Source organism: Castor canadensis, chromosome 9 (assembly GCF_047511655.1).
Source record: "Castor canadensis chromosome 9, mCasCan1.hap1v2, whole genome shotgun sequence".
In the NCBI taxonomy this organism is placed as follows: Eukaryota; Metazoa; Chordata; class Mammalia; order Rodentia; family Castoridae; genus Castor; species Castor canadensis.
Genome location: NC_133394.1, coordinates 92259849 through 92280378, shown reverse-complemented (window position 1 = coordinate 92280378; position 20530 = coordinate 92259849). Strand labels below are relative to the sequence as shown.

The 20530-nt window shown below is 42.1% G+C and overlaps 1 protein-coding gene across 8 annotated transcripts in view; it reads left to right on the top strand.

Annotated features, from left to right (window-relative positions):
* Septin11 (septin 11) overlaps positions 1–20530 on the top strand; it is a 100334-nt gene continuing 79804 nt past the window's right edge. For all 8 annotated transcript variants that reach the window (XR_012435754.1, XM_074041941.1, XM_074041938.1 and 5 more), the window contains exon 1: positions 1–267. Coding sequence is in view for 7 of the 8 variants with exons in the window: in XM_074041941.1 (XP_073898042.1) it covers positions 16–267 (252 nt within the window). In the remaining variant the exon portion in view is untranslated. The remainder of the gene's footprint in view (positions 268–20530) is intronic.

The following is a 20530-nucleotide window of genomic DNA, read 5'->3' as shown; positions in this document are numbered from 1 at the left end:
TTCCTGGGGAAGCAAATGGTCTCTCCCAAGGCGGGTGGCCATGTTGCTCTAATAAAGCGGGAGGGGCGGCGGCGTGGGGGGAGCAGATGCTGCTGGCTGCGAGCGGGAGTCGGGCGCGAGCAGGGCGCAGCCGCGAGGAAGGCGCGGGGGAGGCCAGCCGGGGCTCGAGCGCTAGCCGCAGCCAGTGTCGGCGGAGAGCAGCCGGGCGCAGCCGGAGCCGCAGCCGCAGCCGCAGCCACGATGGCCGTGGCCGTGGGGAGACCGTCTGTGAGTGCCGGGCCTCGCTTCCCCAGCGCGCGGCTCCTCCGGCGCAGGGTGGTCTCCGCTTTTGGGCGGGTTCTGGTGGGGACCACAAGGGGGAGCCGGGCAGGGGCTCTGGACCGTGGTGGCAGTGGCTGTGGGTGTGTGCATGAATTTGGGCGCGAGTCTGGGGTTGCGGGGAGGTTGAGGAGCCGAGAGGATCGGGTCCTACCTGATGCAACAGTGTATCTCCCTGTCGCCCTATTTCGGGGATGTGGAAGAAAAAGGACCCTCTCTCTTTGCTCCTTTTTTAAAGGGTGCTTTTTAGCCGCGGCGTTTCTCAGCTGCCTCCCTCTCCCCGCGCACACCATTTCCCTCGTGACAGTCGGGCAAGGCGCCGGGTGCGGGGGTTTCTTCTCAGCTCCCCCGCGCCCAGGGGCGATCAGGGCATGGGAATTGCGAGCCGAAGCGCTGTGTCACACGCTTGTCGAAGCGGGTCAAAGGGGTGGGATTTCCGTGGTGGCTTCCCCCCGTGCATTGTGAGATTCCGGACACCCTCGGGCACCCACCCGAGTGACCCGGCCCTGCCCAGGATGTGGACAGTGCCCTAGACTGGCACACAAAGTTTTCAAAAGGCTCCCTTTTTGGGTGGGTGGAAGTACCGAAATGCTCTGTGGCTGCAAGGCCGGGGGCGGCGGGCGGAGGAGGCGGGGACGCGAGGAAGAGGAAGGGATGGTGGGTGCTTGGAGAACCGGGTGTCCCCCGGCCCGGAGGGAGGAGAGAGGGGATGCTTCTGCCCCTAGTGTGTGGAGGGGGCTGGGCTGGCTGGCACGCGCCTCTTGGGGTGAGGGACTCTGTTTGCAACTCCCCACCCTGCCAGAGGGGAGTGGGACTTTTAGGATACGGATCGGTGGCTGCTGGACATCCCCGGCTGAAAGGCGGAGGGAAGGGGTGGTGGCGGCCTTTCCTTTTTCTTGAAAGGAGCCAAGCCCGGTGGGAAAGGCGGAGTCCTCTTTCTCTTTTTCTTTTTCTTTCCCCTTTTCTTTGTCAGGGGTAAAAGTCCACTTTTGATGTCTTTGGGGGTGCCTCGGGTGAGGTCCTTCTCTGTTTACCGCCTCCTTTTCCTTTTCCCCTTCGCACCACTGTACAGCTTCAGGTGGTGGCCTGAGAGATTTTGTAAGTATGGACAGAAGTCTCGGGGAGATGCTGGAAGCTTTGAAACCCCAGATACGCGAGGCTGTGCTCTCATACACTTGGCTCTTTCCTCCCTTACTCCTCCCCAGGCACACTCACCTTTTGCACCCCAGCTCCCCTCCCCCCCAGCCCAGCAGGAAGTTGGAGGAGGTCCTTTGTGAGGTCTATCTACTTCGATTTGGGGTTTGGCTGCCTGGGTATTATCAGAGTTTTTCCACGGTCAGAAAATGTGCCGTGGTCATATCAAAGTGTAACTTGCAGGGCTTTTAGGCCTTTTAAACTTTACTGTTTAATGACATACTCTTAAGAATTCTGGTTTCCTCTTTCACACAAATTGTGCTTTTGTTAATTAGTGGTTATAGATTGTTGTCACTGAGAGAATTTGCATAGTTTCTGGGCTAATCTCTTTTTCTGGTGAGGAAATGGAGCTCCATAGAAATCAAGCTTATCTGGTTAAATTTCTTCCCTCCCTCCCATTACTTATCAGGACACAGATTCAGAGAACTAAAATAACAATATATGCTTTACATAAACTGGCTAGTGTCTGGGAATGCAAATATTCTGTGTAGGGGGTGTCTTTCAGTAACACCTATTGCTGGTGCATTCTTGAGGGCTGGGGGAGGTGGAAGAAATAATTTGCTGCACATTTTCTCTAAATTAGTGAGTTCATATATGTCAGTTAAATAGGAACAATATGTGTACTTAAGATTTAGTTGCGTGGCCATAATCATATCCAACCCATGTCTGCCAACCATATGTGAGCTTAGTCCCACAGAATTCTTGTGTAAGACCTCCTCTCATTCAGACAACAGAGATTTGTAAAAGTAGGTGTGCACAAACCTTTCTGCACATTCCCTGTTGTCACTGGAATTAGGATTAAATGACTTAAAATTGAGTTGTATTGTGTGACCAAAAATTGACTACTACGTTGAAAAGGCTTTTAATACACTACAGAAAAAAAAGTGACTGCATTTCCCTGGAATTGTTTCACTTTGTTCATTGGTTTCTTAAGATTCTCCAAAACCAGTTCTAAAGAATCTATACAGTGTCTTTAATGCTAGAATTCCCTGCTTCTCTATGATTTGAACAAAAGAAAGAAAAGGATCGGAAGGGAAAAGAATAAATCCAGCGTTGGTTGTGTGACTGAAGTTGCTCTAGTTACTTTAGAATTAAGTTTCAAGAAAGCTGTTTAGGAAAACAAAAACATTTCTCCTTTCTCTACAAACTACCTCTTCCATCCAGGTTGAGAAAAAGTTCAGTCTTAATAACTTGCCTGCAATTTTAGACATTTTGGTAAATGATGGCTGCTTTTTTTTTTTTTTTTTGGAGTTAGTTTGAACTCAGGGTCTCATGCTTGCTAAGCAGGTGCTTTACCACTTGAGCCGTTTTACCAGCCCTTTATTTTTGTGTTGGGTATTTTTGAGACAGTTGCCTGGGGGCCTGGCTTCCAACTATGATCTCTGCCTCCTGAGTAGCTAGAATTATAGGCGTGACAGCATTTTAATGGACAGAAATGTTTGTATGTCAAATGCTGGTTTTCTTTTTTACCTCATGCTGGGAATTGAACCTAGGACCTTTTGCTTCTTGCACTGTACCACTGAGCTTCATCCTCAGTCCATCAAATGCTGTATTTTCTGTCTTATGATGTGGTTATATTCAGCCTACAACCATTTAAAGCCTCAAGGCCAAATTCAGATATGCTTCTTAGGTAGATTGTTGTTGACTGCAAAACAAAAGCTTCTCCATCCCTAGCTTGTCTATTTCCCCACTGTTGGTTTTAGGGCTTAGCTCTGAGAAGACCTGAAAGCACTGGTAAACTGATGATTAGCAAAAGTGTTTCCCTCCTAGGGATATGTCTACATTTCAAATGAGTTACTATTTTTGAATCCATGTCCGAAAGCAGCTATTATCTTTATTTCAACTGCACATGAAGATTGGAGGCGTGACTCAAGGGACTGGTCACTTGCTTTGTAAGAGTGAAGCTTTGAGTTCAAACTCCAGTCTTCCCCCTGCCAAAAAAACCACCCCAAAAACCAAAACAAAGCTTCAAACAGCACATGGTAATTGCTTTACTTGGGGATCAGGCTTTTTATTAAGCTGATCCCACTCTCTATTAAGGTGTGATATTCATTAACTTTTAGATTCTAGTTGTTGAAAAGAACTTTAGAGGTTATTTGGTTCAGTCTCCTTCCCAGTGCAGAAGTATTTCCTCATTTTTTACAAAAAGTAGGTTTCAGTTTTTCCAGTGGTGGAAATTTGTTTAATTGATCTTTTATCAGTTGAGTCCAAACAAATGGAAGACCAAGTTCACCATTTGCTCATTTAGAACCATTCATTGAGCACCTACCATGTGCCAGATTCTGTCCTAGGTGTTGGGGATATAGCAGTGGAAAAGAAAGGAATTCCCTTCTTACCTGGAGCCTTTTGTGTCTGAGAGAGTCAGTATCCCTATGTATTAAAGTGACAAACTTCAGTGGAGTTTATAAATTTGGGAGAAAGGGAATTGTGTACCTATTGCTGAGTCAACAGTAATGATTCAGGTAAAGGATCTTAGCTACCTGGGGATCATTGTAGATGGATTCTGAAGAGAGCTCTAGGAGTGGGGCTCTGCAAGAGGAAGTGCTGACAATGAAATGTTGTTTCTCTTTGTTACAATATTGACATTTCTATGACTTGAGGATGTGACCACAGATGAGTGTGCTAGCAAGTATACCCGAGAAAGATTAATGGAGCTAAAAAAGTCCCAGGCAAGGGCCATCTAAACGATAAAGGGGCTGTCATGTAGTTAAGCTGGAACCCTAGAGGGGAAAAACATTAAAAAAAGTTGGAACCATTTAGTTTATGATATAAATTATATTCATTGAGGACTTACAAGCAATTATTGAGGAATGCAAGAAGTGTTTTAAGTGCAGTAGCTCTCCTCTTAAGATCATTTGAAAACTGTATATTAATTTTTTAATCTTTCAAATGATGTGTAAGGCTCTGAGTTTACACCTCAGTACCGCCAAAAAAACAAAACAAAACAAACAAAAGATGTGTCTGTACTATTAGGAAAAATAGACCCAAGGAATTGGTTTAATGAATGAAAAAGCTACCCACATCCCACCATCCATCCTGATATGGCAACTCTCAGATCGCTTGTGTATTTTTAACCTTTTGAGTTTTACTTCAGCAAGTGTAACTCACCTTGTGTAAACTGCTACTTAGAAACTGAACTGTGTGTCTGGATGGACCCTTTCTGATCATTTGCACACTCTTAGAATGGAGGAAGCAGATGCTTAGTGTTGGGCGTGGGCCACCCCCATGTCTGTGTGCAGACAAAAGAATGAATGATCGCCAGACTCTGCTATTTCCATGATTTGGATGGCCTACTTTGATTGATTGCCAGAAGATGAGCAAGCCTTCGCAGGATGTCACGCTGATAAGGATCATGGGGTTTAGACTCTTAGAGCAGGCTAGTTTTCTGTGCCTGTTTTTTTCTTGGTGTAGGACCTTACAGTGGGTTGGGTAGAGGCTGCTTTTGGGTTTTATCATTTTGTTGAGATGTCTTTCTTGGTATTGGCTAGACCTGAATTAATTGACCATTACTTAAAGACCCAGCAGCAGGGTCTTTTTCCCTAGGAGACCTACTTTGCAATATAATGATTACTGCTCCTCCCCTGTTTTTTTCTTTTTGCTTTTTAAACCTAGATTGACAGAAACTCCCTTCCAACCAAACAATAATTTCCCTCACCCATTCAGACCCTGCTGGCAGCCATCAGTGGAGCCGCTGTTGAACATAAAAACAATACTTGGGCTAAGGTAATGCAGGCAGGCTGCTAAAAGGAATTTGTTGGCTGATCTAAAATAAAGTTTGCATCCTCTCAGGCCTGGTTGAGTTAACGATCAAGAGTCGTGCCCTAAGACCAAATCCAAGACTCTGGAGACACCTTCATTTTAGGAAAAGTGCCAGTGTGACCACATTGCTCAAGTCAAACAACACAGGAAGTCCAGTTGTGCATCCAGGGTTCTGCCCACTTCCCGAACTGTGATTCTGTGGGATGGAGTGTGATAGGCTGAGAGCGGGGGCAAGCTGAGGAGGAGAAGTAGGAAAGACATCATTTTCCATGAAGGACAATTTTGGCACCTAACAAATGGACTTTTGTTCTTAGTTTTTCTTTTTTATTCCCTCACAGAAGTAGAATCACAATAATACAGACAGGTTAGACACTGAGAGAACACATCAGTCATTCTCAGCTTTCTAGTTCATCTAGTGTATCAGATATTTCTTGCTTATTTCTGTGTGTAGGAGCTGAGATTGTGACTGTGGGTTCTCAGCAGTACTGGGGTTTGAAATCAGAACCTCAAGTTCACTAGGCAGATGCTTTTCCACTTGAACCATATCCCCAGCTCTTTTTTGCTTTAGTAATTTTTCAGGTAGGATCTCTCATCAGTTGGCCAGAGACCTGATCCTATGGCCTACCAAGTAGCTGCGATTACAGGTGTGATGTGAATATATATACATATATAAGTATTTTTTTTTGGTGGGACTGAGGTTTGAACCCAGCATCCTGCTTGCAAAGAAGGCAGCCTACCACTTGAGCCACACCTCCGGTTCATTTTGCTCTGGTTATTGGAATAGGAGTCTCCTTGAACCTCAGTCCTCCTGACCTCAGCCTCCCAAGTGGCTCGGATTGTAGGCATGGCCACTAGTGCTTGACTTGATGGTGAGTTTGTTTACTTTATTTGTTTACTTTTGGTGGGAGTAGGGTTTGACTCAGGGTTTCACCCTTGCAAAGTGGGTATTCTACCACACCTCCAGTTCATCCAGTTCATTTTTGCCCTAGTTATTTTGGAGACGGGTCTCACCAAAGTATTATCATCCTTCAAGTAGCTAGATACCTGACTTGATGGTGAGTTCTTTTTTTTTTTTTTTTGGTGGGGGGTGGTACTGGGGTTTGAACTCAGGGCCTCGTGCTTGCCTACCATTCTACCACTTGAGTCTCGCCCCCAGCCCTTGATGGTGTGTTCTTGACAGGCAGTCCCTGCTGCTCTCATGAAATCCCTCTAAAGAATGAATAAGCAGTAGGACTGAGCAAGGAAAGCCAGTCAGTGGTAGCTGTGGGTGGAAAAGTGTTTCAAACCAAGGAATCAGTATGTGCAAAATGCTCTGGAAATGGGGGAGAGCCTCTTAAAGAAGTTCAATGTAGATGAGATATCAGCATTTGGGTTTGGCCCAGGAGGTACAGACCATGCAATCATTCACCATATTACTCTTTAAATACTTTATATTCCACCTGCCATTTGCTCCCAATCTAAAATACCTCTGATTCTTGGAATTGAGTGATGGAAGATACTGAAAATCTGCAGAGTAGTAATTCCTCAGGATTGGTTACTGGAGAGGGGAATGAGAAAGGCTTAGGAGAGTTGATGCCTTTCCTGCCCAAATTGAGCCTGAAAGAATAGAGAAAATGTAGCTACCTGGGAGGCAGAGCTTGAGATGATTGAGGTTCTTTCAAGCCTGGGCAAAAAATTTGGGAGACCCCATCTCAACCCACAGCTGGGTGCAGTGGCATGTGACTGTTATCCCCAGCTACTCAGGGAAGCACAAATAGAGAATTGTGTTCCAGACTGCCAGGGTCATAAAGTGAGATCAAACCTCAAAAATAACCAGCACAAAAAAGAGCTGGTAGGGTGACTAAAGTAGTAGAGCACCTGCCTCTCAAGACTACGGTCCTGAGTTCAAACTCCAGTACTGTCAAACAACAACAACAAAAGCAGAATAGAGAAAATGAAGACTGAGGACGGCCATAGGTAGGGTAGTGTTATGATATATGTGACGACAGGTCTTCCCCTGTCTAGTGTTATGCCTTGAGCCTTTCCTCAAGATACAGATCTAGAAGTTTTTACTTTCTAGACTTGAGAGCAACTGAGTCCTGAATGGTGAGGCTGGGATGGCTGGTAGGATTCCCCTTGGACTCTGTAGTGCCTTGGATTTCAATTGGCAGTCAGGGTTATCCAAAAGGGAAATTAAAAATCTATTGGATCCTGTAAGAATAGGAGAAAAATTGTTAAAAGCAGAGTTTCCTTAAGACGTAGGCCTTTTTCATTGTTCTCATCTCTTTGCATACTGCTTTCATACCAGTATGCATTTTGTGGATCTCATTAAGGGTGCCTATGAAATTTACTCAGACCTGTTATTGAAGGAAAAAAAAACCCAAAAAGTTTGATTAATGCCTTTGTATAGGAAGCCTGTTTAGCATCTTGTTTCTTTTTTACTTCTCAGGTACTTTGGGAGAATACAGGGACATACCTCAGGTACTTTGGGTTTTTGAGACAGGGACTTACCATGTTTCTCAGGCTGGCTTTGAACTTGATAAGTAGCCCAGGCTGACCTCAAACTCATGGTCCTCCTGCCTCTGCTTCCCTGTTGAGTGCTGGAATTCTGGAATTATAGCTGTGTGCCACCATGCCCAGCAGCATCTCTATTTTTATGTTATTCTATTCCAATTAGTCTGGAGATAATTATGTCCCTGTATTCTCCCAAAGTACCTGAAAAGTAATAGGGAAAAATTAAGGCATGAGGAAGTTGTCAGTCACCCAAGTCTGATTCAGCCAGTGAATGGGAAAGCTGGAGCTCTTAGACCAACATGCATGCAGCCCTACTGTCTGTGTTAAGCCAGCGAGGCTAAGTTATACGGAGGTAACAGTTGGCTTTGAGGTCTGGTGACTTACCAGCAAAGGTTGATTTCTCGTCTGTAGTTCTTAACCTGTTGCATCCTTGAGGCCTGCTCCAGGCTGCGTTGACTGCAAGACCCAGCCGGGCTCCTCTACCTGGACATTGCCAGTCTTGACGGCAGAACAAAAAAGACGTGCTGGGCCCTGAACTGACTTTGATGGGTTGCTTCCACATGAATTCCATTGGCCACAGTAAATGGTCATTCCTAAATTCAGGATGAAGATGAATGATCTTTCTGTGAAGAGTGGCTTTGTAAGTCATTTGGCAAGTTTGAGAACCATGGGATGGGAAGAAAATCCTCCTAAGGAAAGATAGCCAATATTTTGAGTAAGTGCATACAGTACTCTGCTATGAAGTCAAGGGTCTTTATGATTATGATTATTATTATTATTAACTAATCAACTTTTTTGTAGTGCTGGGAACTGACCCAGGGTCTCTAGCACGCTAAGTTAGCACTCTGCCACTGGGATACATCTCCAGGTCTATTTAAAAACCTTATGTCTGCAATGATTTTTTTTACTCAACTTGTCCTATTCTGATTGCAGCTGTACATGGTATAGTAATGACGACAACTGTGTGTATGTCTGTGTGCGTGTGTGTGTATGTGTTAGAGAGAGAGAGAGAGAGAGAGAGGCTGAGAGAGAATGGGCGGAGGGCAGAGTGTGATCGCTGCTGTTGTTCATGTTCACCCGTGTTGAGATTCTAGTGGCTTTATCACCAAGTACATGATGGGTTGACCATGGGCTGACCATTTGAAAGGCCTGTGCTGCTCTCTGGTGACTTGGGATGTACTCTCTGGGAAATGATTGTGAGGCCATTAGGACTTCCAGCTGCTTGACAAAATTATTTCCCTTGGGATGCTTCGGAATCAGACCTTTCCCAGCCATCCTGTTCCTAAATGCAGATGCCTCAGAAGGCTCTCTTCCTTCTGCTGCTCTGATTTCTCTCCACTGAGAGGAAACAGTGTGTAACACTTTGGTCAAGAATGCCAGCTCTGAGGCCAGGCCAGGCTGATTTGGTTTCAGGGTATCAGCTTTGCCATTTAGCAAGCTCTATAAAATAGTAACACAGTAACAGTACTTTCCTTAAAGAGTTACAGATTAAATGAGTTAGTACACAGAGTGCATGTACTGATTGATACCTGGAGCATTGGTCTGGGCAAAAGTTAGTTATCCAGGGGAAGTGAATGCTGAAGTCTTGAGAGCTTTATACCAAAGACTGGATTCAAATCCAGATTGCCACCCCACCCACCACAGCAAGAATTGAGCATATCCCCTCCTTCTGTGTACTCCAGGGCTCAGGCTTCTCAGTTTCTACTGAGCACATCTTTGAGGCCTGTGACATGCATTCCTGCCTAGAAGCTCCACACTGCAACTGGGCTTTGGTGGTTTTCCAAAGTACTGATTGCTATAACATTTCTGTATCACATGCACAGTGTTCTGGAGCTCCACGGTGTTCTTTAAATGATCTTTTTAAAATAATGAGTTATCAAATACTGTTGTGACAGTTAGACAGCAAACCAACCTTCATTGCCATGAGTAGTATAATCTTCCAGCCTTGGCTGTGTTTGTGATTTTTTTTTTTTTTTTTTTTGTGGTACTAGGGTTTGACCTCAGGGGTTCACACTTGCTAGGCAGGCACTCCATCACTTGAGCCATTCCACCAGCCCTGTTTGTGCATTCTTAGTCTATATTGCCACACTTAAGGGAGCACACTGTGTTGTGTACCCATTCACCCCTCCCCTTGTTCCTGCCCCCCCCAAAAAAAAACAAACAAAAACAAACAAACCAGTAACATTCACCTGAGGAAGTGAAAATTCATCCTTTGGATCAATTGATTAAGACTTATATTGGATACAATGTGGGTGGGTCCCATATCCTCACAGTTCCCCTTTTGCATCTCTAGCTGTGTGAATCTCAGGTAGGTGTAGACCTCACAGGCCCCCCAGGCTTTGTTTAGCTGTTCTAACCCATGTGAATGGATGTTTAAAGGAACCATCCCATGGGGCAACCCTTGATTGATGGGGCTTGGAAACTGGTAGGTAAAGACTTACTCCATTTTGTCACTAAGTCTGACAATTCTGAGGGGGAGACCAAGGCTTCAACGTATGAGCCTTTTTGGAGGATACTTCAGAGCTAAACCATAATAGAGGTAGTTCTTGAAGCAACCTCAATTAACTAATACTGAGCAATTTTAAGGCTCTTGATTAATTTGTGTCTCTGCCCAAGAGGTTTTAGGGTAATTTTTCGAATGATCTCTTCACTTTGTATGATTCTAGCCCAGAGACAATTTCTAAGACTGTAGTAGAGATTCTTGTGAACAACATAAACCAAGAAGGTTCAGTCTCAGATTCTCCCCAAATTTATCACCTTTGCCCCTAGCCTTTGAGATGTTTGCCTTGACTTCCTGTGTGGATGGGCAGTCCAAGACTAGTACCTTGAACTGTTGCAACAATTTGATTGTTTATCTGTTACATACCTCTTTGTTTTCAAAGTCTTTCCCAGCCTTAGTCAACCTTTTAATCACTTCTCCCTGAGGGAATGTTGGAGGGAGTGTTGAATGGTTTAAAGCACACTTTTATCTCTGAGCCCTTTAAAGAAGTGTTAGTTGTTAGTAATCAGATTTGCACCATTCTGAAACTAAAATTCCAAGACATTTTATGAATTTAAGGCAGAAAATTAAGATAAGGTGTCAGCCATTGAAATTACTAATAACTAATTTGCTGCCACTAGCTGCAGAGCTGACTTAAGCTGTGTGTGTGTATGATGGGTTTTCTATCCCACTCAAAGTTGGAGGTGATGACAACGCTTACTGACTTTCTGTAATGGAAATTTATTTAGGCATATTGGGGAGTTGTGAATGCTGCTGAATATTGCCAAATCTCTTTCTTGAAGAAGTTGTGTTCTTATTCCTTAGTAGCTTTTCCCATTTCTTGTTCATTAAGCCAACAGACATTGAACCCAGCCAACACAATGTAGAAGTAAAGAAGCCAAAACCAATTTTCTTCCCATGCTCCCAGCACACCAAACCAGAACCTTAATCAGTCTTTGGCAAATAGATCTTCCTATCACTAGGATTCAATCTTAGAATAAAGCTTCTGTTCATGGATGGGTTACCCAGACTCATCATTCCAACTTTATGCCTTAACACGTTCTTTTTTTGTGTGGGACTAGGATTTGAACCCAGGGCTTCATGCAGATGCGCTACTACTTGAGCCACACCTGCAGTCCATTTTGCTCTGATTATTTTGGAGATGGAGTCTTGGGAACTATTTGTCTAGGCTGGCCTTAAACCTCGAACCTCTTGATCTCAGCTTCCCAATTAGCTAGGGTTGCAGGTGTGAGCCACTGGCTCTCAGTTTAGCTCATTCTTCATTATTGGGCTTCATCAACCAATCTGATATTTGAGGACTTTCTGTATTTCTAGCCCCATGCTCCTTGTTGTTGGAAAGCATACAATTTAGTTGGTTAGAAAAGCCTGAGACTCTAATAATGTTCAACTTCCATGACTGGGAGAGGCTTGTCTTGCTAGAATTTTCTACCCAGTGTTTTTAGCCTTTGCCTTTCTCTTGTTGGCTAATCTGGAACTTGGATCAACATTCAGAAAGAGTGGGTCCCATTTTATTTTCTTTCTGTTCCCTTTTTATAATGTGATTTGAGGAGTACTTGAAAGGGGATCCAGCTTTCTTTCCTCCCAGGTTACCATTAGAAATCTATTCTTTTGATTTAAGGCAAGGATAAAAAGGTTGCAACAAAGGGAATTGATAAATTGTATCAGAATCTGGAGTGAAAGTTTGAAAGCTCTGTAGATTAATTTGCACTCTCCATTCACTCTACAAACACTCTCACTGCCCGCACATGCCAAACGCCTTTACTAGTAGCCCAGTATTTTATTCTAGGGCACACACGTATTTCTGTTCCCATGTGTGCTTACTGGATCAGTTGTTTGTTTTCAAGTCTGCTTATGCCAGTTGTAGAAATCACCATACTTGCATAATCTACTTTAATGTTCTGTGAACTTAGGAAATACAAGTGTGAAAAACAAGTTGCTTCTAATTTAGATGTGTTGGAAAGTCTTGTTAAAGGTGAGAATTTTGCTAAAACATTTATAAACATTGTGAGTTTAATATAGGTAAAAGATTAGTAAAAAGTTGGAGAAAAAATTAGGTCTAAAAGAAGTGTGCACTCAGATTGCATTAATAAGTATTTTTAAATCCTTTACTCAAACAAGTTGGCGTTCATAGATGATGCTTATTTGTTTGTGTTGGAAAGACACCCTTATTGGAATTACTCTGACTCCTGGTGAAAAAGCCTTGGACCTTTGTTGGAAAACTGGTGATTAAATGCATGTTTGGATGTTTTGAGATAAAGTCAGATGTTTAAATTATGACTATTTTATCTTTTTTTTAGCATCCTGGGGTTTAAACTCAGAGCTTGGACCAAGTTAGGAATATTGTTTGTAAATCCCAGTCTTTAAATCCCTCTTAAGACAGATTGTTCAACTCCTGCTCCTAATAGTTTTGGATAAAGGGACTTCTGCTTAACAAAGCATTTCTTTCATTTTTTTGTTCTCCTGTACTTGTGTTCTAGTACACATGTTCCCTCCTTCTTTATCATATTAGATAAAAACTGGAACCAACCATATCTTAGCTGTTAGTCTTTCTGGATTTTTGCATTCATTCAAGTTCCTTGATTGGCCCAAATGGTGCATTATAGCTATCGACCTTGCCCAGTCTTCTGATCATTTAATTTTTAATCTTACCATGAGAAAATTAAGCGTTAAAATGAGTAAGTAGAAAGTTATTTTTCTATTCCAAAATAAAGGGAGTGGGAGGAGAAAGCATAACTAGAAGTTGAAATGTGTGATTTGTCACACTAGATGTGGAGTCATTTTCAGATTTTTGGTTTTGTGTCTGAAAATGTACTTCTGGAATGTTACTGCCATCTTGCACATTGGTTTTGCCACTAAACCTATTGCACACAGTACAGTGATTTCCTCATCAGAATTATGCAATTTCACATACTTTTCCTGTGATTAGTTCTCAGTAGGTAAATTTTTATTTTCAAAACAACTTTGTGAGTGGGTCGACTAAATATTCTTGATCTAACACCTTCAACCTCTGTTTGATGGATCAGGACAAAGAGGTACCCAAGGTAATAGCGATGATCTGAAGGTCAAGTTTTCTGATTGGTACTTTGCATCCTCTTTCCATAAAGGAGATACCAGCTTCGGGTGTAGAACGGTGCTCCCAGGTAGAACTTTCTGCGATGATGGGGAACATCTTTCTACTGCATTGTCCAGTGTGATAGCCACTAGCTATGTACGGCTATTGAACCCTTGAAATGTGGCTGGTATAGCTGAAATTTTAATTTAGTTTAATTTTGATTTACTTTTAAACAGCCACAATGGGCTAGTGGCTACCATACTGTATAGCACAACTTTAGGAGAATAGTCTAGAAGCATTTGAGATAGAGTCTCACTATGTAGCCCAGGGTGGCCAGAAACTCACATTGATCCTCCTGCCTCTGCCTCCCATGCTGGGATTATAGGTATGCACCAACACACCCTGCCAGAGAAACTGTAAAAAACATTTTTGTGTGTATGCTGCTTGGGATTGAATCCAGAGCCTTGCACATGGTAGGCAAGTGTTCTATGTCTTGGGTACATCCACAGCCCCAGAAAACCATTTTTATTAATGAAAATTCCAAACATATGTAAGAGTAGAGAGAAAGCTATCATGGACCCTTTTAACCCATCGCCCAGACCAATGATCAATTAGTGGCCAATCTTATTACATCTGTTTCCCATTGTTTCTCATCTTCCTCCAGTCCTTGTGAAATTGTTTTACAGTAAATCACAGGTACCATCCCATCTCTTTTTGAGAGCCAGGCTGGAGACCTAGAAAAAGAGGGGAATGATGGTGTCACAGAGAAGTACTCAGGGATCTTCAAGCATATCTGTGACTAAAAAGAAAAGAAAAGATAACAAAGGTGGATGGATGGTGAAAGTTAGGATTTGACAAGTAGATAGCAAGTATATATACTTGCTCTAGTGAGTATGGATAGCCTTGTGTGCTTGAACTATTTCATCACCACCACCATCACCATAATAAAAAGTCAAGTTTGAACTCAGAATAGTTACTGAGCCAGGCCTTTTTTACCTGTGCTTAGATTGAGTTTTGGGCTTATGCATAATTTAAGAGATTTAAACATTATTCATATGCAGTATTTATCATCGAGCTTACTGAATGCCTGAAGTGCAGTAGTGTCATGGAAACTTTAAAAGGTAGGGGAAAAACCGATCATCATTTTTAGTCCATTCTCAGAACACTTAGCTCTACAGAGAAGCAGCATGACTTGAGCCCCCATGAGTCGCACAGTGCTTTCTGACATGCCACACTTGCCAAACTGGCTGATTTGCTGTGTTAAAGCTTGCAGTGCTAAGTCACTTCTACCTAGGTTTTTCAATGGCAGATTCTTACCACCTCTTGAGCAGAGATGTTTCACCAAAGTCTACTTGTATGTACTCTTTGGGGAGAGATGTTTTTGTCATTGTCAGTATAAAGGAGTCATTTATGGGACAGTGTCTATTGGACTGAGAATTTATTTATGCCTGTTACTGTAGAGGTTATAGGAAATGCCTTTTTGTTTTCTGTTTATAAAAGAAGCCCTTGTAGCAAAGACATTTTTAGTCATATGAACACTGAAGGAAATAAAACAAGCCTCAATGATGTTTAAAAAATTCATTTCTCCTTACAGCATAAAGCTAGAATTGTAGCCATGCTTTTGTCATTGAATTTAGGAGGTAATAATGATTTTCATCCTTAGAATAGAGTGCAGAATATGTATATTCCAAATTTGGAGCCCTGTACTTAGGGTCTCAGGAGCAGAGGATCTTGTATCATCAGCAATGCTCCCAGGCCTTGGCTAAGCTCTCCTATTGATGGAAAAGATAATATGCTTTAGAAGAAGAGCTATATTGACAATTTCAGCACATTCTGGACCACTGCAAGCTTAAACAGTAAGCAGGTGCTGTTTTCTTTTACATAGTTACATCTTAAGTAGAGTTTGCCCTTTGGGTTCTCTTAGTCTGTTGGAAGTTGGGTTTCTGGAAGATAGAGAATCTCTGTGTCTAATCTCATTATCTATGTTGCCATTTAGTTCAGTTTTTTTAATTCTGTGGTTAGTGGAGATAGTGAATAGTGGAGAGTGCCTTGTATTAGTCAGCTTTTCTTTCTGTGACAAATACCTGAGGTAATCAACTTACAAAGAGAAAAGACTGACTGTGGGGCATGGTTTTGGAGGCTCCAATCCATGATCAATTGGCTCCATTACTTTTGGGCCTGTGGTGAGGCAGCACATCATGGTGGGGAGCAAAGCTGCCGACTTCATGGCCATTTAAGAGAGGAAGAGGAAGGAGCTTGTATCCCACTATCCCTTCAAGGTCTTGTCCCCAGTGACCTAAGGCCTCCCACTAGGCTCTAACTTTTAAGGTCTCTGCCACCTCCTAATAGTGCCCAGCTGGGGATGAAGCCTTTAACACATAGACGTTTGGAGGACATCTAAGATTCAAAATGTAGCCAGGCACAGTGGTGTGCGCCTGTCATCCTAACACTAGGAGAGAAGAAGTTCATGAGTTTGAGGCTAGCCTTGGTTAAATAGCAAGAACCTAGCTCAGAAATCTTAAGGGAAAAAAAGAGAGAAAAAACAGATTCAAACAATAATATGCCATATATATTAATGCTACCACACTGTTGTTTTTGCAGATAAGCTCTCATAAAATGAGACTTTATCTCTTCTTGACAAAATCAGTCATGCTGTCCTCATGAAGGGTACAGACAAGAAAGTTCCATGGCTTTTAAAAGGACTATGACCTGATTTGGCAAATATAGCAACTATTTTCAGCAAAGAGGGCACAAGATTAGTATGAGTAGTAGTTTTGTGTTTTTTTTTTTTTGTAATAAGTTTATAGATTTTGAAATGCTCTTATAATAAATCAGATTTAAACCTAACTATACCACATTTTGAGTGTGGTTTAGAGTTGAATTAACATAATGTTATAATTAACAAAATGTTTATCTGTTTTGGGGGGGGAGGGTTGGTTTTGTCAGGGCCCCCTGCTCAGTTTTTGGCTTTTTAGCTTGTTTTTCAGTTAGGCTCTCCTCCTGACCATGAACCAGGGTGTGCCTGTCTCTGTCTTCCGAGTAGCTGAAATTACAGCCATGCATCTCCATGGTTGTTCTCAAGATGCTTAACTTAATATTGCCATGATATTCAGGAGAAATAGATATTATTCATGTATTTTCTTGAAAATCATTAATGATCAATGGTTTATCACAGTTTTCACCAGCTTACTTGATTCTGAATTAAATTATTGGTGGTTTGATGATAAGGTAGTAAGGGAGTTAAAAAATGTAACTGTTTGACGAAGGTAAGCTATATTTTTTAGCTCACTTATTTGAGGGAGAAAAAGGTACCAGAAAGGATAAGTCACATTATTTCATTAAACTGCCCTAACTGCACAAACACACTGCACCTGGTTCTGGCTGGAGAAACGAAGGCTGTTGGTGCCACAGTTTTCAATTTTTCCAGAGAAAATGGACATTTAAAATTGGAGGTGAAATTTCCTTGTCACAAAAATTTGGCAACATTTAGTAAAATATTTGAAAAATATTGTGTAGGTCACACAAACATGTTTGTGATAGAGTCTGCCAATTTGCAGTCTGATTTCCATTGGAAAAAATAATTTTTGTTGTGTTTGAATGAAGAAACCATTAAAATTTTTTGGTATGTTTTTTAGAATGCTTTAAAATTTGATCAATTAAAGCAATTTTTTTTTTTTTGCACGAAAAATGTGCCTGTCTTTAAAATAGAAGTGAGGCAAGTGCCTGAACTCATTGAGAGCAGCATGAAAACCTTTAAATTGAGCCAGGTGCCAGTGGCTCATGCCTGTAATCTTAGCTATTTAGGAGGCAGAGATCAGGAAGGTTGAGGTTTGAATTCAACCTGGGCAAATACTTCTTGATCCCATCTCAAAAAAACCCTTCACAAAAATGGCTGGTGGAGTGGCTCAAGGTGAAGGCCCTGAGTTCAAGCCCCAGGACTGCAAAAAAACCAAAACCCCAAAACTGTTTAAATTGTTTTCTTAGCAGGATCTCTCAAACAGGCATGGGCTGAAGGAGATCAGACTGGGAGAAGGGAACAGAAGCACAGTTGAGATGTGGCTGGGTGGGCCTGGAGCAGAGAAAATGGGAGCTTCCAGACTGTGTGACAGGCCAGCAACTGTGCTCCTGGAAAAACATGGGCTATATTTAGTGAGGGGGTGGATTTTTTATTTTCAGTTGAGGTCCAAAGACAGTTAATGGATGTTCCTACAGCCTGTAAATTATTTATGAATTTGGCAGCAGGATGGCATAAAATATAGTGAACATAGGTAGGATAAGGCCTGTTACCAAATTCCAGTAAATTGGTACTGATAAAACCAGGAAGGACTTTAGAGGTTGCCTAATCCAGGGCCTCCTTTAAGACAAAGAAACAAAGTGGGCATGGTGATACACATCTATAATTTCAGCTACTTGGAAGACAGAGGCGGGAGGATCAAGAGTTCAAGACAAACTAAAATCAAAAGAGCTAGGTGTATGCCTCAAGTAGTGGAAAGCTTGCCTAGAATGAGTGAGGCCCTGGGTGAACTTCAGGGCTCCATAATACCACAAACAACAAGATGAAGAAACTATGGCCTGAGAGTTAAGAAGAAGCCTAAACATCTTGTTAACCCTTTCCTGACCAGCAGGGACCCAGCACTCTCCCTTCTATCCCTGTCTTCTTTCTGCCTATAGAAAAATGTAGCCTTCAGGAACTGTTGGTGACAACTACAGAATCTTGGGAAAACCAAAAAGACAGATGTTTAGAAAATAGCCTATTTACAAAACATCTTCCTAAGAGGTTGATTTAGGCCATCATTCTAATTATTAAACATTTCCACTGATAACGTTTTCCAAAAGCCTACTCTTTTTATAGTGTTTCTATGAAGGAAAAATTCAGTTCTCAACAGTAAAAACGTGGCAATGCTTAAGCATGGTGGCAGATGCCTGTAATCTCAGCACTTGGGAGACTGAGGCAGGAGGATCTTGGTATATATATATATATAATTGCCCTGAATTTTGTGTGGGTTGAACCACACAAGATCGTTGATATTAACCACTTCTCAACTACAAAAATGGTAGTTTCTTATGATTCGAGATAGTAGCTTGAGTAAAAGGGCAATAAGGGGTATCCGGGTATCTTCCTATTCTTGAAGATATCCTTGGTGTTGATAAGGCCATGGATCACTCTGGCCCTCCACTTGTCCACTTAAACACTGTCAGGCTGGAGCATTTTTACTGGGGAACGTGCCGTTGCTGAAGTTCCGTGTGCACGTGTGGAGCTGTTTTCCTTTCACATATTGTGTTTGGCTTGAAACACCACTCTTGCCTTGAAGAAAAGGCTGCAGCTAAAGTCAGATGCCAGATTTGTTTCTGATTTTTCAGGCCAACTGAAGTAAGTTGGAAATAGAATTGCCTCTCATTCTGGGTCTTGGTCAAGAGCATAATATTTGACTTGCAGTTACTTAACACTACAACTTGTAACTGAGAATCTGGGACTCTTGTTATTACAACTGTATCCTTCTAATTCTGATTTGGGGCAGGGATGAGTGGGCTCACGGAAAACAATATCATAAACTTTTTAGACCTTTTCTTCCGCTAGCTTTCTAAATTGAGTCCATTGAATGTTTGCTTTGTGAAAGCAACTTTTGTAAGAGAAGTAGCATTTTAGGATTTTGGAGATTACAAAAATAAGTATAAGAGATGTTTGAGTGCTTGACTTTCAGAGTGATGGAAAATTTTGAGATGTTGTGACCTCTGAATCATATTTTAGGCCCATGACCAAATAAAATAAATCCTTGACTTTAGGCATCAAGGGAATTAATAAATGTATGCATGCTTGTTTTTCTCAAGAAATTAGGAAAGAGAAACTCACCCAAATCCAAGAAGCAAGCCAAATTCTATCAAATTCATGGTTCATAAAGACTGGGTATACTACAGCTGAATAAACATGACTAAAAATCGATCGCAAATAGCAACTTGGAAGTGGGATTTCGCTTTACTACTTTAAGCCAGAGGGCTAGTTAGAAATTCACTTCTGATATTTCCAGGTCCTTTCTATTATTTAAAAATTCAAACACTTTACTCTAGTTCTTCCTCTTTATCTCTCTCTCTCTCTCTCTCTCTCATTATCTGTCTGTCTATCTATCTATCTTTTGTGATAGAGCCTCCCTATGTAGCCCAGGTTGATCTTTGATTTGAGACCCCCCCCCCAACCCCCAGCTTCCCGAGTGCTGGGATTACAGGCATGGGCCACCATTTCTGGCTTTTGCTCTAGTTCTTAAAAAAAATTTCAGAATACTTTTGTATGAACTATAGAACTAAAAGACCCTTTTGTTCGGATGAAAGGTTTTCCAGAGGAAAAGATTATGAAAGAGTTGGAATCTATTTTTCCTCTGAATTTATTTCTACAAAAATGCCCCTCTCACCTTGTTCTCTTCAGGATACATAAAGGCTTAGCTTCCAGGGTGACATGCATGCCCTTCCATCACTTGATGCCTTCCTTTCCACACTCCCTGTGAGGCTATTTGTAGAGCCTTGCCTGTGCCCTCCTCTCACATCTTTCTGTCTTTGCCTATCACCTAAAAGCCTTTTCCTGGCCTCTTCCAACCCTCTACACCTGCTCATCCTTCAAGACTCTCCAGGAGGCTTAGCTTCCCCCACATCCAGGCAGTTTGGACTAGTCTTTAAATTCCCATTTATCTTAGGCCCCTGTAATAAGCAGACACCTTGTTGTATTGCAATCATTTTTATGCTTTATTCATTTCTGTATTTTAAACACAATGCAGAGTGGCCAGCACAAAGGAGTTATTTAGTAAATGTGTCAGACATAACTGCAGTTACAGACTCATGCCTTCCTGTGTAGAGGGATTTAGTTGGGAAGAATTCCTGAGGCATAATATCCTTGCAGGAGACTAGAGAACAAAGCATTTAATAATCTGCTAAGTTTTTCCCGGGAATTCTTACAGTTGCCAGTATTTATTTAGTGGTTGAGCATCTGACAGCAGGGGGCTTCGGAGCGCTGAGAAATGAGCATATGCAGTAGGTTTAAGTTTTTAATTTCCATTTCAAGTCTTTCTAGTCTCAGCCTAATTTTTGTCAGCTCTGGGCTGCTCAGACCAAACTAACTGGAGTTGACTATGTAATAAAATTTACTCCTGTTGATGAGAAAATACTGCAGCCTTGGCAAATGATGTAGGTAGTTGTCTTTGATGCCATACTCAGAGTCTTCCCCTGGG